Below are 25,472 nucleotides of genomic sequence, written 5' to 3'. Positions count from 1 at the left end.
ACAAAAAACTCTGCAACACACTGCAAATCAGTTTGGGGGGTTTTTTTGCATATGAAGCATCTCTTTGCTGTCACTCTGCCTCCCTCTCAGAATCAAAATCCAAAGGGTTGGGGAGGGAAAGGGATTGGTATGACAGCGGGCTCTGCTGCTGTGGGACCCTGCTCAGGAAGGCAGAGGCACCTGGCAGAGGAGGAGGAGGAGGTGATAAAGCAGCTGGAGCTGCTCAGAGCTGCTGGCTGGAGGTGAGCAGCCTGCTGGAGGTGAGGTCTGGCTCTCCTGAGCACAGCAGCTCTCCAGGTAAGGCCGAGCTGGGCGCTGTGCTTTGGTTTGTGGGCGCTCTGTGCGTGGTTGGGGAGGTTCTGTGTGGGGATCAGCGTGTTCCTGCCTGGCCTTGGGGCTCTCCTGCAGTGCCAGGGCTGTGCCAGGGTGTGGGGAGCTGATGCTGCTACCTGGAGGCTCCACAACATGAGCTGCAGGGCTGGACCTGAGCAGGCTGGGTGTCTCTGGCTGCTGCAGGTGTGGGAAGAGGCTGCTCCTGTGTCCATGGCTGGCTTTGACCTGGGGAACTGCTGGAGCCTGAGAGCTGTGAGCTGCTTTTGGGGTGCTCTGGGCACACCTGGGCACAGCAGAGGAGGGGATCTGGCTGGCACCAGAGGATGCTCTCAGGTGCAAAGCAGGGCTGAGTTACCTCTGAGTAACACAACGTGCTTTGGAAAAATCTGGGCTTTGCCACCTCCAGCCAGGCAACCAAAAATCTTGGAAACTACTCAGAGCTTCTCCACCCCATGTCTGCAAAACAGACCTCTGGTGCCTCCTCAGAGCTCAGAGATGTGCACTGAAGGCAAGCAACTGTCTGCAAAGTCACTGAGGGACACAGCACCCAGGAGCCCTGAGAAAGTCCTGAGACACAAATAACTCTGTGTCAGGAGCAGCAGGTGAGCAGCACAGTGTAAATGAGGCAGGAGGCTGCTCTGTCAGCACGGGGGAAGAACAAGCAGGGAGGGGCTGATGTGCAGGTGAGAGCCAGGCTCCTGGGCAGGGGAGGCAGCCCTGGGGACACAGCACACCTTGTGTCTGTGCTGGTGGGCACCAGGCTGCCAGGGAAAGCAGCACATGAGAAAACAGGTCAGAACTCATCTGTTTGCAGCCCAGTCTTGCTCTGACACACCCCTGCCCGGCAGCAGAGCTGCAAAAGCTGTGCTGGGGATTGTTCCTCCTGTCACAGCCTCAGCTTGGGCCACGTGTGGCTTTTGCCACCTCTGTGTGTGCTGGAAGGAAGGGCTGGGACTGGAGCTGCTGAGCCCACCCTGCAGCAGGGAGGTCACTCACAAACAAGTGCTTGGGTTGGTGTTTGAAAAGCAAATAGCTGGATTATTTTATTTATTTATTTATTATTTATTTATTTATTTTGTTTGCAGCTGTGATAACTGAACAAGGGAAATCAGTGGAGTGCTCAGGCTTGCTTGGGTGGGTGAGGTTAAGAAGTGAGGGCACCCCACAACCCCCTCAAAGTGGGGGGAGATGCCAGCTGGGCTGTGCTGGGGCTCTGAGCCACGCTGGGGGGCCCTCTCCTGCCACAACAAGATGGTCTGGAGCAGGGATTAAAAAACCCTGAGATATTGACATATTTAATATGCTCTCCTGACTCGTCACGTTCAGAGGAATTGTTTACCTCTGCTAATGAGACACAGCTTCCTGCTGGGGGATGGAGCTGCCTCTCAGCTCAGCCCTACAGTGGTGGCTGAGGGAAAAGGCAGAAAAATCCCCTTCAGCTGAAGAGCTGGGGGCTCTGAGTGTGCTTCCTGTGCTGAGGCAACATATTGTGTTGCAGTATGGTCCTCCTGTCAATGTGGCCATACAGATGGCTTAATATGACAGCCCTGAAAAGACCATCCCAGAGGTCCATTGCTGCCACTTGTCTGAAGGAGGGTGCAGCAGGTGCAGGATTGGCTTGGGATGGCAGCAGAAAACTCCCTGACAAACCTGCCCTGCTGCTTTGTGTGAGCAGAGTTTGTGTCTCAGAGCTGTCCTGGCAAGGGAGCCCTTTCCAGGAGCCTTCCTGTCCTTGTGTGCAGCAGGCACAGCCCTTGGGCTGTGTGAGATGAATCTCACTGGGTATCTGCCCCTTGGATGAATCTCACTGAGGATTTGCCCCTTGGATGAATTTCACTGAGGATTTGCCCCTTGGGCTGTGCCCAGCATGGCCACAGTGGCCACCTCCAGGGCTGTGGATGATGCTCCCATCTCCCAAACCTTTCTTTGGAGTGGCCAAATGAAACGAACAAAGGGCTCTGTGATGAAACCACAGAAAGGGAACGTGACCCAGACAAAAGGCTGGCCAGAATGGGAGGCAGGACAGATTTCCCTGGAGCAGTGAGGGGAGCAGCTGAGTCTGATCAAGCATGATCCCCCTCCTCATGTCTTGTCTGGAGGAACCCTGGGAGGGTCCTGACAGGTCAGGAGCAGGGAGCAGAGGAGTGAAAACCCTGCCCTATGCTCATCCCAGGGAATGGAGTGCACAATCCCTGCTGGCTCCCGTGTATCCCAGCCTGGGAACGTGCTCAGCTCAGCAGGCAGCACCCCCAAAGTTCTCCTGAACCACCCTGATGCTCTGGGGAGGGGAGGCAAATGGCTCGAGAGGTGCCTGGTTGTAACAGGGCAAACACAAAAATAACCTGCAAGTGACAAGGTGGGGGAGAGCCTCAAAAGCCACCGAGTGAGTCACACCACTACAGCTTCCTCTGCTAAAATGAAGTGTTCCTTTTTGGGGTTAGGTTTATTGAGTTGTCCTTCCTCTGTGGGATGCTCGATGCCTTTTCTGCTGGGGGGGAGGTTTGGAGTCAGCCAGGAGGGCAGGGGGGAGCGGAAACAGATGGCCACATTTTGGCTGCTCCCCTGGTCCTGGGAAGATCAGATATAGCACTATTGAAACAATTCCAGGTATTATTTTTGAATCTGGTTTCCTCCTCCAAGCCTTGTGTCCTCCAAAGAATCTGTCCAAAGTCTCGAGATATTTAAGTCTTCAATCTAAAAGTCAGGATGCATTAGCCAGGCAAACTTGGTCTCAGTGAGCTTAAAATAAACCAGTTCACTTTGAGTCTCACGCTATTAAATCAGTCGTGAGTGTCCTCACAGCAACTAAACATTGCAGATTTCAGGCTCTCCAGCTCTTCTGGCTGGGCCCTTTTTGGGGTTTTTGCAGCCTTGCTTTGCCCCAGCTCAGTCCAAAAGGGCAAAACTCCAGGGGACAAACTGTGAGAGCTTTGCTGAGGACACGGTGTTCTAAAAAATGGCATCATGGTAGGGTTGTGCCTCTGTGAGCCAAATCATGGAATGGTTTGGGTGGGAAGGGACCTTTAAAGGTCAGCTGGACCAACCCCCTGCCATGGGCAAGGACATCTTCTGCTAGGTCAGGCTGCTCAGAGCCCCATCCAGCCTGACCTCGAATGTTTCCACAGATGAGACATCCATCACCTTCGTGGTTTTACCATGCCAGTATTTTATCACACTCTGTACAAAAGTTTTCTTCCCTACAGCTAATCTGAATCTCCTCTCTTTTAGTTTAAATCCATTCTCCTTGTCCTAACACTGCAATTCATAATAAGAGCCCTCCCCATCTCTCCTGTAGACCCTCTGCAGACTCTGAATCCTCCCTGTAGGGCTGCTCCCAGTGCTTCAGCCCCAGCCTGGGGTGGCACTGGGGGTTGCCCTACTCCAGGTGCACTCAGGAATGTCCCAGGAGCCCCGTCCTGGAGCTGGAATTGTGTCCCAGCCCTGGTGCCTGCTGACCCAGCCCTTGGGGTTTGCCCCCTCTTGGTGCCCAGAGTCAGTTCTGGGCAGAAATGCTGCAAAAGGGACTTGCTGAAGGTGACAGCAGAGACTTGCTCCTTGAGGAGGATTTCTTAAGAAACAAGATATTGGTCTGACAAAGCAGGATGACAGGAATCCAGGATGCTGCAGAGAAGCTGCTCCCCACCTTGCTGGGAAGGGGGGAAAGGGAAAAACTAGCCACAACAAAAGGCCTCAGTTTACAAAGCCCAGATGGTTTTTAGGGCTCTTAATGAGAGCAAAAGTTCCTTTTTTGTTTTTTTGGGGGTTTTTTCCTAGCAGATAATACCATTTTTAAGCTTCATAGCATAAAATTATGTATTTTTGTAGGTGCAATTGCTTCATTAATCATTAGGCTGTTGAATATTTTAAACAAACTAGACATCTGTTGTGAATGGTGAAAGCTGCACAGAATTAAGACTGCGGCTTTTAGATCTCTATGCCAAAGGGAAGCTGGAAAGCAATTGCAACCACTAGCTGCACAGTGAAGAAAAACAACAATAATAATATTATTAATAATAATAATAATAAAGGGGGAAAAGCCCAACAAGATTTGAGCAAAGAAAAATGAGTAGATGAAGTGAGAGTTTGTGTGCTCAGCCAAGGATGCTCAATCACAGCTCATACCTGGTGTGATTTGTTTAATGGTGTCTTGAGAACTGTCCTGGACTTCCTTTGCTTTTGGGGATCTCTTCTGCTTGATGGAATTGTGTTTAAGCCAAGGCCTCTGCCAAAACCTAGAACACCCTGGGACTGCTTGTTTTTAATTACAGTCTCCTAATAAGAGTAATGACAAGGTCTCATCAACTTGGATGAGTTTTGGAAAACAAAATTTTGTATTTTTTTAATTGGGGTGGGGGGGTTGTAAATCCTTGGTGCATTATAGGAAGATTTTTATTAGAGGGGAAAAAGTTTCTTCAGCACAAAGATCAGTGCTGTTGTGTGGGTTTCTCCTGGGTACTTTCTTCTGGAGTGCTTTTTTCCCTCTAAGAACTGGCTCTCAAACCCAACCAGAGACCTGTTAAACCTTGGGTGTCTCCAGGCTCTCCTGCAAGATCTGGCACTAATTGTGACTGGGGGCTGTTTGATACACCCCAAACAGTCTGCAGAGCCAGGAAAAGCAGGTGACAGCACAGGAACCCCCTTCCCTCCTTCTTGGGACTGCTTGGGATGAAGGAAACCTTGGTCTGAACCTCCACCTCCCCCAATTCCCTCTGGAGCCCCCACCACACCCAGCTGTGATGCTTAAGGAGCTCTCAGGAGCATCCCAAGGCCCTTCTGCTTCCTTTGGGACACCCAAGGCCCTTCTGCTTCTTTTGGGACACTCAAGGCCCTTCTGCTTCCCTCGGGACACCTCCAGCCCTGCCTTTGAATTTCTGCTCAGAGGGCAGCAGATGAGGTTCGCAACGTCCCCGCCTTTCCTCCTGCTGCAACTGAGTCCTGAAATTGGTATCAAATTTCCTCCAAATCCTGCAAAAAACAAAGGGATCAGCAAAATCTCCACGTGCACCTGATCCCTCCTGCCCTGCTGATGTCCCTGCCGTGGAGTGGTGCCACTGCAGGTGTCCTGCAGCCTCCCCTCCCCTGCCTGTGGCCGTGGGGGTCCCCAAGCTGCAGAGGGGACCACGGCCAGCCCACTCCATCCCTGCCTGTCCTGTGGATGCTCTGGAACACATTCCTCCCAAAGCTTTATTTTCCCCTCTCCCTCTCCCTGCCCAGCCCCGTGTTGGATGCTGCCCAGGCTGCGAGGTGGAGCTGAGATGACCTTCCCAGCACATTTCCTTTCCTGATTTACACTGGGCTGAGTGCCCCCAGCTCATGCTGAGATTGAGCTGTGGGGCTTCACTTGCCTTCCATCCCCTGCCCTGGCTTTCCTCACTGCCAGGGCTCCACAGGGATCTCCACTGCCCTGCTGGGTTGGCTCTGGTGTGGGTCAGCACAGGGAAATCACCCCCTGAGCAGGGAAGGTTCCTGAGCCAGCTCCAGTGCCAACCACCCTTAACCTCCCCAGTGACACAGGGTTCAACCTATTTTCTGCAACACAAATTTCTGACAAGGGCCACCCTGAGTGATGTGTGTTTTGGGAGACTTCCTTGGCTTTTCTCCCAATAATCACTCCAGTACGTGATGCTGCTTCCCGAGCAGGATTGCATTGACCCAGGAGAAAACACAGGCTCATCCTAGAGACATTTCAGGGTGTTTTCATTCTTGCTGCTCCTGATCTGAGGGTTCAACTGCTCTGTCTGGATTTATGACAAGACAAGGTGATTTTATGATCAAAAATAACATTTGTGAGTAATTAAATCTCATGCTTTAGGGCATAAACCGTAACCTGCCAGTGGCCAGGGTGGGACTCTACGAGAGCTGCAAATATTCTCTGACAATTAATTTTCACTCTGTTCATGGGCTGGGAGGGATCAGAGGGGTGAAACAACCGTAATTAATTTACAGCGATTATTTCCAACAGCTGGCAAGTGGCATAACTCACTGCAGAGAGGGCTGGGAGCACGGAGAGGGATCAGGAGAAACACAAAGGCCTTTCTTACGCCAAAGAGCCCCTCAAATCCCCTTCCCTGTGAGCCCAGGGGAAGGCAGAGCCCTCCTCTGAGGGACATGGGACCTGCCTGGCCAGGTCCAGCCTTTTTGCACTGATTCCCCTGTTCCCCAAATGAGCTGCGGGCTGTGACTGGAACCTGGAGAACATCTCAGGAACAGCTTTGGGATGCTGTGCCTTGAACCTGGAGAACATCTCAGGAGCAGCTTTGGGATGCTGTGCCTTGAACCTAGAGAACATCTCAGGAACAGCTTTGGGATGCTGTGACTGGAACCTGGAGAACATCTCAGGAACAGCTTTGGGATGCTGTGCCTTGAACCTGGAGAACATCTCAGGAGCAGCTTTGGGATGCCTGTCAGCGTGCAGGGAGAGGTCCCTAATGGGGCCACAGCATTGGAGTGTGGAGGCTCTGGGGAGCCTTTCTTCAAGATGTTATGTTTTCTGCTTTTTTTTTATTGTTTTTAAAATACCTCCTTGGTCAAGCTTCATATTTTAGATGAGACAGGAGCTGTCTCATAAGGTAGAAGATGCAGTTTTCCCATGGGCTGCCTGAGCAGATGCAGCCCGAGAACCACCTGGGAATGCTTCAGCAAAGCACATCCTCCAGGCATCACTCTCCTCTTCCCAGTGCCCCTTCAAAGGGGCATTTTGAGGCGGCCCACGTGGGGTGGAAGGTTCTGGCAAGGCACCTGGGTGTTGGTGAGGGGTTATTTTGCAGCTTCACCTCTGCAGGGGAAGGGCAGCTCGGGATGGGATGGGGTGGGATAGGATTTGAAGCTCAGGGAGGGCTGGTGGGGTGTTTTGCTCACCCATGTGTCCTTCCCCTGCCCCCTCCCTCCCCCAGCCACCTGCACGGGGCTCTTATTAAGGCAGAGACAGCAAAAGGGGAGAAAACCGTCCTCGCTAACAAGCTGTTTGCTGTTTATGAGCAGGTAAAGGCAGAGCTGGGATGAATTATTAATAGGGTGGAAATGGGGTCCCTCCACAGATCTGCTGCTAATTCTGGCTCAGCCGAATGTCACACCCTCCATCTCCTCCCCGAGCGTGGTTTGGGGGATTGATTGCTCCTCCGCTTCCTTCCCCTTCCTGCCGGATCCGAGGCTGCCCGAGCACAAGGTCACCCTGGCCGGGGCGTTGGGACAGGCTCTGCCTGGTGGGGCTTTGGGAGAGCGTGAGTCAGCAGAACCAGCCCTGCTGGCTCTGGGTGAGACACCAGGACGCTCTGGGCGAGACATTTTGCTGTTCTGCCTCTTCCCTTTGGCCTGAAGCAGATCCTCATTCACCGAGCAGCGCCGCTCGCTCAAGGCTCTGGGGCTCCCTTGGGCCCGTCTCTCCGCCAGAGAAGAGATTCCAGCCCTACTCGTGGCTGCTCTTCCCCTTCCCCCTCCAGCCTGCTCTGAATTCCAGAAGCATCTCCTTCGTATTTCATCCAGGCTCAGCACCGTGCCCTTCTCTCCACCAGCCCTGGGGAGACATCACCGTGCCAGACAGGGTGGGCTGCAGGCAGGGCAGTGCCCTGTCTCCAGATGGGAAAATTGAGGGATTTCAGGAGCAGGTCTGGGCTTCACAAGGCATTGTGGGCTTCACCTTTCTGATGAATGAGCACCCCCAGGCACCTGCAGCAGCAGGGCAAAGTGGCTCCCTCACCCCACCTTGATGTGAGGCTCAAGGAAATCTCTGCTCTCATCCCACGCTGCGTCTGAAACTCTCCCTGTGCTCTGGCAGCACCTCATGAAAAGGGTCTGAACCGGTCTCTGCACTGTAAATGACACAACCTCGGCAAAAGGGTGACATCCAGGCAGGAAGCATCCTCTCCACCAAGGGAGGATGCAGAGGGAAATGCAGCCTGTCCCACACAGGGGCTGACCCGAGTCACCTGTCCACCCTGGCAGCGCAGCTCCTGCACCGACACAAATCCCCTCCCGCCCACTCTGGCTGAGCCAGAAACAGAAAATCTGGTTACACGAGGAATTTCAACCTCCAGCCTGAAGCCAGCCCAGCCCAGGGGTGACCTCTCCAAGAAGGGCAGGGTTTGCAGAGTGGCCTGGAAGCAGCCCCTCCATTTCCAAAGCTCAGGGATGGCCTGGGAGCAGCTCTGCTGCTGCTGCTGCTGCTGGATGCTCTGCCCAGCACCCTGTCCCGAGAGGCGTCTGCAGCTGGTTTGGGGGCGGCACAAGGGTTAACCCTGCCCGGAAAATTCCACTCCTAAGCAGATAATCTCATCTGTGCTGGGTGTACACACACATCACCCGCAGCAGCCCGGCCTCCCGTGGGATCGTTTTTGAGCAGCTCTTTCTTTGTGAAGTGCTAATCCCCCGGTGAGCTGCTCTAACCCCATCCCTCCCGCCGCCCTGGGCTCACCTCCACCCCCACCTCCCTGCCAGGCTGCACCCCTCAACCTCCCCCTTGGGCACTGGGGGCTGTGAGGTGACCTGGAGCCTGGGATCAGATGAACCAGACATCCCTCAGCTGGCAGCCACGGGCACGTGTTCAAAAAGCAGCAGATTAATCCCATTGACTGCTTTTTAGCTTGTCTCCAAACTCAGACTTTCTGTACCGGGGACTTGCAAGCTTTGCTCTTCCCAGGGCACTCCCCTGAAGCTTGTTTACAAATTAAGCTGCTTGGATTCCACCCCATCCCTTCCCTGCCAGATTATGAAGCCCTTGCATCTTGCCACAGAGATGTATTTGTGTCCGCAGCCCCTAGCAGCAGGAGCACAGCAGCAGCGACCTGTGTGCAGGGCTGCGAGTGCATTATTGATTCAGGACTAAGAAATTGCTTAGGAAGTAGGAAAAGTGTCCTGCTCTCTAAAAGCTTGTGCGCCTTGTAAGCTCAATACATGCAGCCTTTGCAGAGAGGCTCGCTACGCCGCTATTAATAATTTATTCTGTAAGAGAGGCCCTGATAGTTTGAATGGGGGAGGGCAGGATGCAGAGCCCGGGGGTGGGAAAGGGGAGGGAGTGGAGGCTCTGCTGTGCTTCTCAAATGGAGGTGCAGATGTTGCCCAGAGCCCGTGTGGAGGAGGCACAGCTGGGTGATGGGTACCCCTGCACCCACGCCAGCCTCTGATCAGGGCTCCTGTGTCTGTCTGCTGCATCCAGCACTCTGCCTCGGCTGTTGTGGGAAAAGCATTTGGCTGCTTTGTGCTCCGTGGCAGGGGAACGATTCAGCAGGTGCCCGTCAGAGGTTTGGGTTGAGTTGTGTCAGCCCAAAACATGTCCTGGCTGTCCCTGAGACCCCAACAGTGATCCTCTCCTTAGGCAGGGCTCCCCAAACCTCCTGACTGGCAGCACTACAGAGCTGAAGCAGCTGACTCAGCCAGCAGATGGGGAGTTACAAACCCTTTGGCTGGAGTAGAAACCAGTTAAATCTGTGCTAATTCTCCCTTTGGGACGTGGAAGTGCCAAGGCAGGACTGGACATGGTGGTGGCAGCATCCCTGTGGAGCTGAGCACGGGGCAGCAGTGGCCCCACTGCTCTGGGTGTGCAGGAGCGGTGGCACCGTGCTGGGGCTGCTCCACGGAGGGGAGCAGAGGCAAGGCTGCTCCTGAGAGGCTCCTGCGTGGCTGGGGATGAGACCCAGCCCTGTGGCTCTGCAGCACTGAGCTCCTGGGCCAGCAGCCCCCCTGTAGCTGTCCCTGCCCGGGGACAGCTGAGCAATGCAGAAATCCTCCCCTGAGCCAAAGGCAGAGGTTCCTGAGCCTGGCTGCAGGTGGCACTGAGCAGATGTGCAGAGGCACCAGTGCCAAGCGGGGCAGGGCAGTGGAGCAGGGCAGGAGCGGGGTCAGGGCTGCAATTGTCCCCTCTGGGTGTGCTGGTGGCCCTGCCTGGAAGAGGGGGGAACCTCATGGGACATGTCTGAGGCTGCAGGGGATGGCTCATCTACCTGGGGTGAAGGCTGGGAGTCCAGATTGCTGCTTGCCAGGGCTTTGCAGGCAGTGGCTTCTCCCCAAAGACATCTCTAGAATAGTCACCCAACACTTCTGTGTGGTTTGGGGAGGAAAAAGCCTCTTTGGGGTTTTCCAACACAGAAACCTGTGCTCTGTATTGAGCTGCCTGAGTAACTGGGTCAGCCAAAGCTCCATGGCTCAAAGGGCTGATGGTAAAAGGGTGGTCTGGGATCTGAAACTAAGATCTGAAACTTAGAACTGGAGTTTCACTTGGGGAAACCACAGCGTGGTAGGATAGCACATCTTCCCACCCAAGCAGGATTTTCTGTAGGGAGAAATCCTTTTAAAGTTTATTGGAAAATCATATCTATGCTATAGAATACAATGCAGATTTTAAAATTAATAAATAGGGAGGATTTGGCTTCAAAAGTTGCCTATGAAAAGCTGTGGTAGCTGGAGCTGTTGTATGAGTATAAGGGCTGCTGTAAGAACTGCTCTCCCAGCTCTGGCCACACTTGCCAGCAAGTCTGCAGTCCATTCTCTTCTGGTTTTCCCATCTGGACACTGTTCCCCTTGAAGAGCAAAGCTTTTCTTAAAAGTAGTTTACTCTTCCTGAATACTTCAAGGTAGGGGAAAACTTTCTTGCTCACTGTACCAATTAAATCTACTTGACAGCTTCATTTTTATCACTGTGTCTTTTCCATCAGCAGTTGGAAATGATCCTTGTTAGGGGAGTAGCATCCCACTTTACAACAAGATGAATCCCGAACTGGGCATTTAAGGAAGTTGTTACAGGCTGTTGAGGGAAAATCCAGTTTGCTCAGCACTCTCTAATTTGAAGCTGAATTGTATTCTTTCATTTTTCTGTGAAGCCTTTCCTTTTAAGACACCAAGATCCTGCTGCACTCTGAAGTAGCCTCAGTGGCAGGAGAAGAGCAGTGTGTAATTTGCTGAGCAGCTAATAATGTACAACCCAAGGGTCTGGCCCCAAGGGCAAGGAGCCACTGATCCTGGCTTCAAACAGTGTCCTCTGCAGCAACCCTGATGCTGAGGAGTGATTAAGGGTGGGAACAGAACCAAAAGGCTCCAGCTCTTTCTCCCACACTCAAAAGCACACGACCGGTGCAAGGGGTGGACTGGGAGACCTTCCTTGGGATGGAAATGGCAGCAAGTTGTCTTTTCCAGGCTTTCCTCACAGGAAAGGGGAGCATTTTCCAGGTGTTAATTTAAGGGGCTGTTAGCACTTTGCAGCTGGGAAAAGAAAGTCACTTCTTTCCCTCCCTACGACCCTGCCAGGGGTGTACAGGGGATCTGACAGCACAGAGTGAATTCCTTGTGCTGATGAATTCTGGCATAAAGGCAAAGTGATCATTCCCAGGGCCATATGGGTTCCACAATGAAGGGCAAAGAGGAGTTCCAACTCCTTCTGCTACAACCAAGGATGGGTTTGCCTCCAGCAGTGGGTAGGGCTGATTTATTCAAGGAGGAGGGAGAATATCCGCTTTTCTTGGAAAGGATTTTCCATTGGACTTGTATACAGGCTCTGCTCAGCCCCAGGGATGTCCTTGAACCCCAGGGCAGTGAATACCTTGTGCTTTGCCCCCTGGTTCTACTCAAAACAAGGTAGAACTCTGGTGGGCTGGGAAAGGGCTGTGGGTCTCTGCTCAGGGTACCAGAAGGGATGAATCCATCCTTTAACCAGCAGAACATGCTGCATCTTTAAAAATGCTTTTGGAAAAGCATTGCTGAAGCAATTCTTTTTCTCTTCTTTCTTAAAACCTTTGGCTTTTCCCTTCTTATTTTAAAAACTTTTGGCTTTTAATCATCCCTAAACCCACAATCCCTTGTTTGCACCTAAACAGGTCTACAAAGATACAGATGGGAAGAGTTGTATGAGATGGGCTAAAAATGCAGGGAAAAGGATTTCTCAGCCCCAAGGTTTGTCTGCTTTTTCCAATTTTAGCACCCAATCCACAGGAGAAGCAGTCCTTTAGTACAAGCCTTATAACCACATGTCATTCAGAAAAGTTTAGCTAAGAATTAAACTAAACATCCAATTTGGCTGCATGTGTAATGAATAAATAAAGCCTTTTCCTTTCATGTACCCGTGCCAAAGTCAACAAGCTCTATTAGCTGATGAAACAATGCTGACGCCAAATAAAAATACCCCTGACCCATCAATATGGGCTGAGAGCTCGGCCCTGCATCAAAGAGTGTTGTCAGAACAAGAAACACTGTCCTGACACTTCTGGGGGGAGAAACAGCTCCCGTTCCTGCTGCACAGGGTTCCCTGCGCTCTCACCGGGATGTCAAGGAGCAGCAAAACCATCCCATAATGACCGTCTGTTATGGACACCTCTCCTTGTTTCTGCTGGAATGATCTGGAAACCCCTTGAGCTGCAAGGAGCTGGGGCTGGGCTTTGGTGTTTGCTCGCTCCCCGCTGCACACCCTGCGTGTGAATTCCCCACAAAACCCGAGGAATTTTTATCCCGCGTGCAAAACGCTGACGCTGGAAAGCGAAACTCCCAAAGGTCCCTGCTCAAAGGAGTGCTTCAGCATCTCAGAGCTCCTCAACACCTGGGAGCAGCCTGCCAGCTGTGCCACCCTCCTCCTCCTCCTGCCCACGAGGGCAGGAAGGTGAGGGAATGTGAGATCTCCCCTCTGCCCCATGGGGACGGGCAGCTCGGCCGTTTCCCAGCTGGGCCTGCCCTGCAAACCCCTCTCCTTTGAAATCCACATTCAGCTGCTCCCTGCCCTGCCCTGCCTGGGATCTTTGAAGTCTCACCCCTCCCTCGACATCCTGGGTTTAAAAGATCTGTTCCCTATTAGTTTTCAGTCACACTTTCAGTTTCATTCAGGCTTTTATTTACTTATCCATCTGTCTTCCTGCTCCCACCATTCCCCCTGCCCTGCCAGGAGGCAAAGTACAATTCATTTTTCAGGTGACCCTGCCGGGAAGGCATTGCCATGAATAGGAACAGGTTCAGAAACTGTGGAAAAAAGCAAAACCCTTGACTTTAATAAGCAGCAAAACGCTTCCCAATCAGAAAGAAGCAACCAGATGTGACCAGAATTGCTATAAAATACAAAGGACAGTCCTCCAAATAATTCCTGCCATCTCTTGAAGCCTCCTCGTGCAGAAGTCTTGTGAGCACTGCTGGAGCTGTGGCAGGGCAGTGAGTGATCCCGTGGGCTGTGCAGGGCACACTCGCTGTCTGACAAGGTCCTGACTGCCACCAGGACTCTGCCCCTGGCCTGCCCTGCACGGGGACACGGTGCAGCTCATCCCTGTCTGGCTGCCTTGAGCACGGAGGGGTGTTTGTGTGTCTTTAGTTTTGATTGCAGCTGTCTGAGCAGGGCAGGAGCCCCGCTGGGCTGCGCTTAATTCTGAGCAACGCGAGTTTAACCGCACGGACAGTCCCCTGCTGTTTTGAAAGACACCTAAGAAAGCAATACAGTCACCGTAAGAACTTCTCTGCTGGAAAGCCAGGCTCCTATGAGAACCCACCTGTTACAAGGAAATAATTAAAAACCTGAAGAGAAAGGATAGCAGGACACCAAAAGGCACCTGAGCAGGTTGGCAGCGCGGAGCTGCCCTGGCTCGCTGTGAGCTGCTGGCCCTCCCCTCCCCGGGGCTGTAACGATCCGTGGGCAGAGACATCGATTTCTGTCCAGCACTTCCTTAGTGCAGGGGGAGCAGAACTCGGCTCACATCCTCTGCGGGCTCTGCTCCCTCCCCCTGCACGTCGATAGGTGTCAAGTCACCACCCAGCACCGGCGATGGAAGGGCCATTTCTTGCTGAGTCCACTTTCCACTGACCATAAGGGGATGCTCAGCAGTAAGTGGCCACGTGTCATTCTCGGTGACAGAGGCAGTGAAAATGTACCTTGATGGCCTCCCAGCCCACACCACTCCAGTCCTAAGGGTGGACCAGAGCCTGGATCTCTCCTGCAGCCACCCCTACTCTGTGCTCTGGGTGCTGGGTGGGCTCCTCGCTCACCTCAGCCTGGCTGCTCCTCCTCTGCTTTGTTTTTATAACTCTTTAGTCCTCTGGAGAGAACAGCACCGGTGTAAGACGGGGGAGAAAGGGCCTTGAATACAGTGGTATGTCACAAACCCATCCCAAAAAAATCTTAAAAAATACCTTGCAGTTTATTATTCCTGTTCTTAGCTTGATTCTTCACCAGGGAATTGCTCAGGGACAGGGCTGTGAGTGCTGGTTTCTGTTTTGGGAGGCGAGAGCCGGGCCAGGCTGGGGTGAGGCAGGGACAGGGAGGCAAATCCATGTTTTGCATTTGTGTAGCTCTCATTCACGGCTGTACACGGTGTTTGCAAGTGTTACAGCACATGGCAGGCGTACGCTACAAGGAAATACTGCTGGTGCCCAGAATAGAAAGATTTCAGCTCAGTATTGACTGAATCAAGAGATGCAGGGAGCTGATTGCAGTTTGTGTCTTTTGCTTCCTTGGAGGTCAGTGGAGCTGAAGTATGGAGCATCCTTAACCAGAGAGGTTTTGCAAAGAGCTGCAGTGAGTGTAGTGGGAAGCAATCTGGTGTTGTCCTTTTAATCCTCCTGCAGTCAGTCAGATAAACGGAAATACAGACTGACCCATCAATAGTTAACGGTTTTATTTGCAACCTTGGACTTAATCTTTCTTTTCAAACGATCTTTTAAAAGGAAAAGCTGCTACTTGTCTGGAATTAGTGGAAACGTCTTCCCTGGTACTAATGAGAGCCCTTAGGCTGGAGGGAACTGGGTAACTACTGGCAGCATGTTCTGATGATCAGAAATGTTTGGCACCCCTTGGTGTCACAGGAGCATTTTTCTCTTGGATTTTCAAGAGGTGCCCTGACTGGCTGGGCCCAGAGTGGCAAACTGAGGCATGGGGTAGCACTGCCAATAGAAAATGGGACTCCCTGCACTGATTTAGAGGGAGAACTCCCCTTCTCATTATAATAAAAGAATAATATACTCTTTTAGAAGACACTCCTTGTCCAGTGCTCAGCCCAGTGGAAACCCTGCCAGCATGGGCTGGCTTGGTGTCTGTCCCTTAAATGTGTGCCTGGACCACTCCTGGGGGACCTTTGGGAGGGGGCATTACTGTTTTGCTCTTTGCTTTGACCCCTGAACTCTTTAACAATGTAAAGCCTTGTGAATTATAAATCAAATGTTCCTGCTGAGCTTTGTGGTGCACGGAATGAAATGCAATGATTAATATTTAAGAGAAAATAAGTTAAAGATTTTAACTACAAGGGCAAATGTCTATTCACAGAGCCCTTTCACGTGGAGGCTAGAAGATAGAGAGAACCACATTTTCAGGGGCTTTAGTGAAGTTTGTGGTTGTCAGACCAACTGCCAGAGCTGTGGGTGTGCAGGGGCCAAACTCCCCTGCCCCGCCCTTCATGCTGCCTTAAACTGAGACCATCTGCCCACATCCTGTAAAATCCCAGCAGTGCTGGAGCAGCCCTTTGGGATGGGACTGGCAAGCACACCCCACCCATGAGCAAGTAGAGGAGCAGCTCAGGGCTGTGTGCTCGCAGGAGCAGAGCTTTTCCAAAATCCAGCCCTCACCCAGGACTTGCTCAGCCCTCCCTGGCTCCTCCTCACCCTCCCTTCAGCATGCCAGCCCCATCCCTGCTGGGCAGGGTGCCCTCTCCCTGCTCTGCACACTGACAGCTCCAGGCAACGGCCACCGTGGCCACCCTGACCCAGGACATGGCACCTGGGCTGGACACTGCCTCCAGCCACCAGCAGAGCCTGTTCTAAGCCAGCAGATAAGGGGGCAAACACTTACATGGGTGCAGAACCTCTCCGGAGGGTCCCCACAAGTGATTCCTGCCGGGTCCACGCGCACGGTCACGTAATCCTTCATCCGCATGGCCTTGGGCTGGCACGCATAGAACTCCCATGAGGGGCCATCGTCCGTGGTCACCCAGGACTTGCAAATGTCATACTGTCCCATGGCCAGGGGGACGCAGTGCACGAGGAGAGCAGCCAGGTAGAGCATGGCAGCTGCGGCCAAGCGCGGGGTCCCTGGGCGAGGGCAGTGCCGGGAGTCCCGAGGAAGGCGGCGGCTGGGCTAGGGGTGGCTCTCGGGATCAGCATGGAAACTCCTCATCTAAAAATGCTCCAGTCAAAGGAGATCCAGACAGGAACGGGGATGATCCCACTCTGCACGCTGGATCTGGACGTGGAAAGTTCCTCTTGGCACGGAAGCCGACTTTGCAATTCACTTGATTGGGGAAAGTTTTGGCCAGAGGTGCTGATCAGTGGTCAAAAGTCTTCCTTAACCTCATTTTTTTCCCCCTTTTATTGTACGAAAGGTCTTCCAAATCAGCATGAAAATATCTAGAGGTGACTCCAGTCAATCAATACAAAGATCAAGTTCTGAGTTGCTGATGAAATTTGATAGGAGTAAATTGGAGAGGCCGTGAGATGGTGCTGGATCACGTTTTCCTCAACCTTCTGGTCTGCTCCAAATGTGTCGCTATGGAAAGTGCCTTAAACTGTGTCTGCCTTAATTATTGGGGTGTTAGAACATTAGCACATAAAATAAATAGAGCATCTGGCCATCAGTACAACTCTGACAAGAGAGACAGCTTGGAGCTTGGAGCTGAAATTCCCTGTTCCCAAAGGACAGTGGTGTCAGCGTGAGCAGGTCGGTGCCTGGATCCGTGGTGGTCCCAGCAGGTGCTGGGTGGTCACTGGGCTGACTGGGGCAGGGCTGCCCTTGGCTTCTCCTGCTGTGTCCTGTGGTGGTGGCGAGGATTCCAGTCCAATTCTGCCTTTTGGCAACGGAGCACCAAGTTCCCAAAGCCTTCAGCTGCAATCCATGGGGCTACCTGGGATCTCCTCTCTCTTTCATGGTCAGGGCAAAGGCAGAGCTCATCAGCAGGAGGGACCTGCAAGAAATTGGAGGACAGATTAGGTGGGAGCAAGAGGAAGAACAGGGGTCCCTCAGGAGGCAGAGCCCTCAGCTGGGCTTGCCAAGCCACCAGACAGGTTTTTGTAACAGGGAGATATACAACTTTAATAAAAAGCAATCCATAGTAAGATGCTTATGGCTTTTCTGCTGTCTGGGAGAAGGGAAGGAGCGCTGCCCAATTTAAGGTATCTGCTTTGCAACAGCAGCTGGACAACAGGAGCTCTAATGGGTCTTCAAATAATATCAAGAAGCAGCTATGGGTCATTAGGAGATGGGGAATATGCAGACAGAGAAGGGACAGACAGACAAATTGATAGCCCTAAAAAGATAAGCAAATAAATAAGACAGCTGGGGAGACAGATACATTGTCCAGCATCTCCACATATGATTTATCTGAACAATAACATTTAATAAAAAACAATTTAAAGTCCTAATAACATTTAGGTTCACCTAATACAAAGAGCAATGACCTTCCCAGTATTCATTTCAGGTTAGAACAACATTTCTGCAATTTTGTTGTCTTTCCAGTAGAGCTATAAAAATTGTAAGTAATTACAAAACAAAATGACAAAGAACCGAAGCGGGGAGGGGGAAGAAGTCAAACCCTCTCCCAGTATTAGATTCAGGAGGGGGATCTTGTCCAAGAAGGTGGGAGGCACATATCCAGAAGAGAAATTTACCTTTGGATAATTCTCTTTCTATTTCTTTCCCCAACTTTTCTTTCACAATTGAGGCATTTCTGCTTCATGCTTAGCATTTCCTTTCTCATGAAGCTCAGTTACTAAAGCTCAGAAACTCCAGGTTAACAGAGGCATTGATCCGTGTTCAGGGGCTTCACACCACTCTGCTACCATCTCCCTTTCCCCCCTTTTTGCTTGCAAGATTGCTGATTGAGATGAATGAGTTCAGAAAAGAGAAGCTGTCTCTCATGTTTCATTACCAGCTCTCAACGAAGAGCCTGTTATAGCTGCGTTGGACCTGAATAAACTCCCAGAAAAAGAATAGACTGGCTGCTATTTTTATATTATGAGTAAATGTAGTAAAAATAATAAGCCAGTGTGACACAGTGTTTATAAGTCCTACTTACATCAGAGCTGTCTTTTCAGTAATAACAAGTCAGTTCCTAATTATTACATCAAACTGGTCACTGCCAAGTGCCTGATAACAGTGAGAGTGAGAGACTCTGGTATTGTGTAGAAAACAAGCAGGGTAGTTTTAATGAGGACTCCAGTGCTGTTAAGTTTATGGATCTATTTTCACAGCCTCAACAATTATATCTTGCACTTGAATGGCTGTCAGGGAAAAACCCAGGTAGAAAGGATCTATAATATCTATTAGTGTCTTGTTATGCTGGCTAAATGTCACAGATTCCCAGGGAAGTGAAAATTTGCTGGGAAAAATGTATTTATTGTCAGTCCATCAGCCAGGCAAGCGGGTTTGGGGTGAAGTGTGTGGCTCAACACCCACTTAGCCAGTCCAGTCCCTTTGCAGAAATAGTTGGAGCGTTGCTCTGGAATGAGCCAACATACTGCAAACGGGGCAGAGAGGCTCCCTAAATTAAAGGTTTCACCCTGCTTGATTTGGTTTAGTTCTTAGAAAATAAATCTTCACCTGATATTATTAAGAAACTGCAGTTCATGGGAACAAATAGAATCAATGCTCTTTGTTCTCTTTGAAGAGTACTCAGCACTCACTGGGGACTGATAGCCAGAGTATTAAAAACACAAAATTAGATTGTGTCTTGACTTAGCTGGCTCCAGGTTTTTTTCTTATTATTGGATTAACACCCTATTGAAATAAAGGGACAACGCTGAGCAACAACCGAGCTGCTCTCGGATTAAGAGCAGAAAGTAAACTCAATGAAGGAGTTTTTAATTTTCTCTCAGAAGTGTTGCTCTCCCCACGAACTCTCCGCTCTCCCCCCGCGCTCAGGGAGCGGGAGTTGTTCTCCTCTTTCCCACACTGTCCATCCCTTCCCCGCACCCCGGACAGCGAAGTTGGGGACACCGCGGGGGGACGGGAGCCCGAACCCCGCGGTAGCGCTGCGCGGCTCCCAGCAGAAAACCTGGAAATCCCACTCGCATCCCGCCGCTCTCCCTGATGGATTCGCGGTTCCCGGCAAAACCCGATGCCGCTCCCGCTCCGCCCCATCCTCCCCGGTTTCTTTTACACTAAAGGACTTCGGGGGGCCGCACGGACCGGGGAGGGAATCGGCGGGGCGCGGGGAGCCGGCGCCCTGGGCTGGGGGAGCCCCCCGGCTTCCCAAACTCCGAAGCGGGAAAATAAACCCCATCCCGCGGCGGGGAGACGGGGATGTTCCGGGGAGGGGGACAGGGAGCGGGACACCCCAGGAAAGCGTGGGAACAACTCGGGGGGACACGCAGCGTTCGGGGCCGGGGCAGATGCCGGCGCTGCCCGCCCCCCCTCCGCCCCCGCTTTCCCCCCATCCCCGGCGCTGCGGGTCCTTACCGGGAGGGAGCTCTGCGGCGCGGGGCTCCGGGCGGAGCAGCGAACTTCGGGGCCGGGGGAACCCCCAAAACACACCCCCCAGCCCTGCCCTGCCCTGCCCAGCCCTGCCCTGCCCTGCCCAGCGCGGCGGGCAGGCGCTGCGCCGCCGGCCCCCAAGGGCAGATGGCCGGGGGAGCTTTGTGCAATCCCGGCTCCCCTCGCAAGTTAATGCCGAGGCTGAAATCCCTTTTGCTCTCACTTTCAATCACAATCGGAGCTTTTATCTCCGTGCCTGATCCCGGCTGCGTAACTTCCTCTGTGCAGCTTTAGCACACACCATCCCACCGGCGGCAATGGGCTTCTTAAAGGTGCAGGAGGAAATGCAGGGGGGGAGGAGGCGGAGGGAGGGAAAACCACCCGAGGAAGAGGAGGCTGCGAGCGGGAGCCTTCAGCCCCGGCGGCCCCGCGGCTCCCGGTGCAGCATCCGCGCCGTCCCGCTGCCCCCGGCTGGATAACGGCAGCCGGGAATGCCGCTCCTCGGGGCTTCTCTTTTATTTTTTTCCTTTAAGAGCTTTAAAAAAAAAAAAAAATTAAAATCATGAGCTCATGTTTGCTCGAGAGAGAGCAAAAAAAAAAAAAAAAAATCTCCAGTCACGAGGGTTTCCCCACACGTGTAAGTCCTCGCTTCTCGCTTGGTGTGCCCTGAATATTTTGGGGAGGCTTCTGCTGGTGAAGATGCTGTAAATGAGGCTGCGTGCGTGTGTGTTGGGGGAAGAGGGGGTGGTTGGAATTAATAGGATAAACAAAGCAGGAACTCGGAGATGGGGAAATCAGATGGCTGGGAAATGCTTGATACTGGTGGGAATGTGCTGTGAGATTTAACTGAACCAGGTTTTGCTTTGGAAAGGTGGGGGACTGTAAGGTGTGACAGCACCTTCCAGCACGGGGCTGGAGAAGCTGGGGTTGCTTAGGTCAACTCTGTTGTGTCCATGCTGAGGGGCAGAGGAGGCTCCAGCTGTGGAAAAGGTGGATAAAACTGTGGCAGGTAAAGGTCCAAGTTTTCCCTGCACCAGGCAGCTGCTGAAGACAGAATTCCTGAGCAGCGACAGGTTTTTGACATGTGGATAAATGACAGTTCATGGATAAACGACAGTTCATTTATGGGGAGGAAATCCAAAGAATCACCACGGCCTCCTATGTATACAACCACCCAAAAATGACTGCTCCTCCCTAACCAAGAATTCAGTGATTTCTGAGCCAGAAAATGCATTGTCCATCTTACACGTGGTTTGAACCTCATGCACTCAGTATTTTGTTCTATGGTTTCCTTTGACCCATTGCCCTGAGGTCTCCAGGTGGCCTCTCCCACTTAAGAGTCCCTGGAAAACCCACGATTCATCCTGCAACCAGACAGAGGTGATTTAGAGCTGTTCTGGGAAACGTTTCCCATATTCTGGAGCGTAAGTGAGATTTATGAAATGCTGGCATTGTGTCTTGACTGTGGCCCAGCCTAAACGCAATGCCAATGCACAGGGTGGTCTTTACCTGCAAGGATGTCTTTGATTTTGGCTCAGTTTCCACTCCAGGACACAGTCTGATAGTTTCCACATGGTAACTTCTTCTGTAAACACTTATTTTAGAGCGGCAGTATAGCTTAAGTGAGAAGCACTGGCTGGGAATCCAGGGCTGGCTAATATTCCTGGATTTCACTTTGTGCCTTTAGGTCTGCTCTGTAGTAATGACTCCCCTGGAAATTCCCCACGTCTCACTTATTACTTCTTTATTAGTTATTATGGTACAGTAACAGGATAAAACGGAGTTGGTATTTCATTTTCATTCCCTCTAATAGCCACGGCAAAGACCAAGTGGTGTGCTGATTATTGACATCAGAGTTAAGTGATATGCACGCATCATTAGGTTTCAATTGGAAAGAATAACAGCACAGTGTGAGCCGTCACACTTCTAAACTCCGTGGCATTTAAGGAAAAACCAAAGTCGTTTTTCACAGCCCTGCTAGCTCAAAAGATCACAAGCTGGCAATAATACTTGTACACACACAGGTAAAAGGCGTTAGCTCCAGGCAAAGCACCGGAATTAACCAGTGAGCGCAACCCCCGGGAGAGGCTGGCAACAGCTGTGGGGCTTGTCCAAGGTTACACCGCGGTTCGGGAGATCCTTGGAGGATGGGAAATCACCCAGCCTCTCGCAGGTCTGGCTCAGAAGGTCCTGATGTGGGAAGGAGAGGGATTGCGCGTGGCACTCACAGACCCGGGAGCCTGAAGGAAGCGGCAAAGCAGCGGCGGTGCTGCTGTCACAGGCTGGAGGCAATGGGGAAGGGTTGGAGTCATTGTTTCATTTGAGACCATTTGCATTCTTTGGCCAGAGCATGTTTTGAAAACACTTAATGTTGGGTATAGTTTTCTTCTGGATGGAATTTCTGTGGGGAGGAAAAATGGATGTGTTTTTCCTCAAGGGGACATCCCTGCTCCCTCCCTCATGCCGAGCGCTGCCTCCTCGCACGAGGAGAGCACGGTTGAAAATCAATGGGTCTGCATGGAGATTTAATTACTCCAGCACAGGCAGGGGTGGAGAATAAGGCCCTTAATATTTAATACAGCCTCTGCTCTCAGAGGGATCCCGAGGGCTCAAGGGCCAAATGTAAACCCATTAAAATCAGGTGTAATTCTATTGACATATGTGGGCTCGCACCTGTTTATACCAGGGCTATATCTGGCTCCCTAAATGGTGCTTTTGACATGCGTGGAAGAAGAGGGAAGTGTTTTCCCCACTTGGGATGATAGAGGATGGACTGGAACAGCAGAGGGTAAATGTGACACCTGGCAGTCCCCACTGGCCGTGGCGATGCTCTCACTAACACCTCAGCTGAGCTGAGCCTGCTGAGAGCAACCCGAGCTCACTGCCAGAATAATAACCAGGCTTATAAAGGATATTTCATTTGAGGATACATATTGCTGTATCCCCTATAACAGCAATACATTCTTTTTATGCTCCTTATCTAGCAGTGTGCGGCCAAGGATGTCAAAGTGCCTCCTGCAAGTGAGTAAGCATTTTATTAGGTGGGAACACACGGCTTGGAAATGTGCTCTGAGCCCAGGAGCAAGTGAGACACCCCTTTGTGAGGGCTGATATCTGCCAAGCACAGCTCTACCCAAACCCTGTTCCAGTGGTAGATTTCTCCAGCCCACCAGGATCTCTGGGAATAAGTTTGGAAAAGGGAGGAAGTGACTTAAAGGTGCTTTCGTTTGGGATGTTACAGACGATGGAGGCAAAGGCTGCTTCAACCTCGCACTTCCAGGGGGGATTTGTCTCATCTCACCACCCTTGTACTGCCCTTCTGTTCTCAGCAAGCTGAATGTGAAGACAGCTCCCAGCTTGATCAGGATGGGAAGGTTTGTGCTTCCCAGCTCCTCGTGCTTGGTGCAAAGACAAAATCGCAGAGTTTTAGAAGGCAGAGAGGCAGAATATTTTGTAGTTAGGAGAAATGCTGGAAAACCCACACAAAGCCTGAAAACCTGAGCTCTGGCACACGCAGGCTGGGAGGGTGGGTGGGGGACATTTATTTCCTTGCCCTCCTGCCCAGGCTGCCCTGGCAGACCCTGCCCTGCTCCGAGGCACACACAGAGCCAGGAAGCAGGAGAGGGAAGAGCCGAATGTTTCAGTCCCTGGAGTACTCTCCACATTTTTCTTCCTTTGTGAAAGCTACTGGGGAAATGGCAGAGAGCATCTGCTCTGGGAGGGGAGGCTTCCCCGGCTGCCTCCTCCCACCCTCCCGCACAAGACCTCGGGATGCATTTTCTGCAGCTCAGGCGCTTTCACAGGGCCCTGAGTGAATTTTGCCCTCCCTGATTAGATAACCAAAGGAGCAGTGACTGTACTCTCCAGAGAGAAGATGCTGTCTCTTTCCTGCCAGAAGGACAGCTGGAGGGAGGGTGGGATTTTCAGCATGCAAGCACTTAGCCAGATCAAGGAAATGGGATGCAAAGCATTTTAGGCTAAGAAAGGTTGTTGTGCAGGGAAACATGAGGCTGCTGTTCTGTTCGGGAGATAACGCTTCTCAAAACACTCCTGCGTGCCAAACTGCAAGCCTTGACTACAGCAGGTCATTGCCTCTTTAAGGAAAACAAGCATGACAAGTCAGAAAAAATCCCATCACTGTCTCTGCTGAAAAACTTTGATCATTTAAATATTATTGATGTGCATTAACCCCAGCAGAGATGGGCTGGGTGATGGGAAGTGCTTCACCTTGACACAGGGAAAATATGTTGCTTTCTGCTGCCTTGTCTTTTGTTTCATATATCAAATAGGAGCCCAGCCAAGTGAATCAGCTCAGGAAACATTTCGGATGTATTTGATTTTTTTGGGGAAGGTAGAGCTTTCCTCCTCTTTACCACCAGTGGGGGTGTAAGCATGGATAAAAACAGGAGGACTGTTTAAAGGAGGGATCTATAATTAACAACCCCTTAGAAGGGGAACTTTCCTTTTAACTTACTATTAAAGTGGAAGTGTTTGGAGAATATACAGTTTTGGCTCTGGGGATCTCCTCTGTATCCTTGGCTGAGCCCTGTGAATTCCTCTAATTCCTGCCTGAGAGAGTGTCTGGCTTTAAAAACAACTCCTGCTACCCCTGGGAGGACTCACCTCAGTCCCTGGGTGGATTCCCGTGCTCAAGGAGGGCAGCAGAGGGAGAGGAGCTCCCTTCCCAGGGCAGGGCTGTGTTCCCCCAGCAGCCCCAAGCCCTGTCCTGGGAGGAGATGCCTTCCACAAAAGCTTTTTCACCTGAGGAAGGAGCGTGTCACTTCTAATGGAGCTGACAGCAGCAGGGAGGGGTTTTAGATTAGTGGCTGAAGAACACACTTGTAATAAGTGAAGTAATTGAATAAATGCTGACAATTTGATGTGGAAAATGCATAATCAGCTGGCTGTGGAAGGTTGACTTGTTCTTTTTTCCTTCTTTCCTTAGCACTGGAATAAACACATTCATTCTCTCCCAAGCAGGTGATGTGTTCAGCAGCACAGAACCAGCAGACCTGTGCACATGTCCCCCTCCCAGGCACACATGTGCTGACTCCCAGATAACTGACCCAGTTATGCTAAAATGCTATTAAGAAATACACATGTAATAAATCTCAACACCTAAGTTTTTTCTTGGGTCATGTGCTGGTTGAACACTCCCTTCAGTCGTTTTTGCTGGCTCCCAGATCACAGTCCCTGTGCCAGGGACTGGAGAAAAAGGTGCCAGTCCTGGCTAGTGACAGATGAGGCCCACCCCAGATGGCACCAAGAGCTGATCCTGCAGGAATAATTGTGATTTCAACTGGCTTTCAGATCCCAAGCACAGCTAATAAACTGTGGATGCAGACAGCAGAGCTGACATAATCCAATGCAGTGACTTTCCCTACCCAACCACCATCTCAGCTCTATGCAGATGGAAGCTCAGTGAATTTCTTGTCATCAAGCCCCCAGTTTTAGCGTGACAATGGGAACAGCATCATCTGTGTCATGTATGTTGGAAGCAATGAATAGAGAGCTGAGCTCACTCATCTATTTGCATATTGAAGATATGGAAAAAATCCTCTTGCTTACTCTGCTGCCTACTCAAATATCTGTGAATCAAGGAGGAGAATGGGCCCTTTTGTACATCAGATCCCAATGTCCTTGAATAAGATGATTGCTCAATCCAGCCTTCTGAGATGAGTGTGAGGCTCAGAACCAACTCTGGTGCCAGGAGCTCTCCATTTCCACAGGCTGGTGGATGAAGGGTCGTTCCTGGATTAAGAATGCTCAGCAAGGTGGATACTTTGAC

The 25,472-nt window shown here is 51.5% G+C and overlaps 2 protein-coding genes across 4 annotated transcripts in view; one reads left to right on the top strand and one right to left on the bottom strand.

The window, feature by feature from the left end:
* Positions 1-19,905, bottom strand: part of NTNG2 (netrin G2) — a 47,799-nt gene extending 27,894 nt beyond the window's left edge. For 2 of the 3 annotated variants that reach the window (XM_084219831.1, XM_084219833.1), the window contains exons 1-2: positions 19,670-19,905; positions 16,070-17,177 (exon numbers count right to left, since the gene is read on the bottom strand). In XM_084219831.1, coding sequence (XP_084075957.1) covers positions 16,070-16,282 — 213 coding nt within the window. In that variant the 5' untranslated portion in view covers positions 16,283-17,177; positions 19,670-19,905. Of the gene's footprint in view, positions 1-16,069; positions 17,178-17,880; positions 18,124-19,669 lie in introns of those variants that run through there. The other variant, XM_084219832.1, reaches the window with a different exon arrangement.
* Positions 1-25,472, top strand: part of TTF1 (transcription termination factor 1) — a 178,122-nt gene that overhangs the window by 73,518 nt on the left and 79,132 nt on the right. The gene's annotated exons all lie outside the window — the stretch shown is intronic.

This window comes from Fringilla coelebs (assembly GCF_963513975.1).
Source record: "Fringilla coelebs genome assembly, chromosome: 21".
Classification (NCBI taxonomy): Eukaryota; Metazoa; Chordata; class Aves; order Passeriformes; family Fringillidae; genus Fringilla; species Fringilla coelebs.
This window is presented reverse-complemented; position numbering and strand designations above follow the sequence as displayed.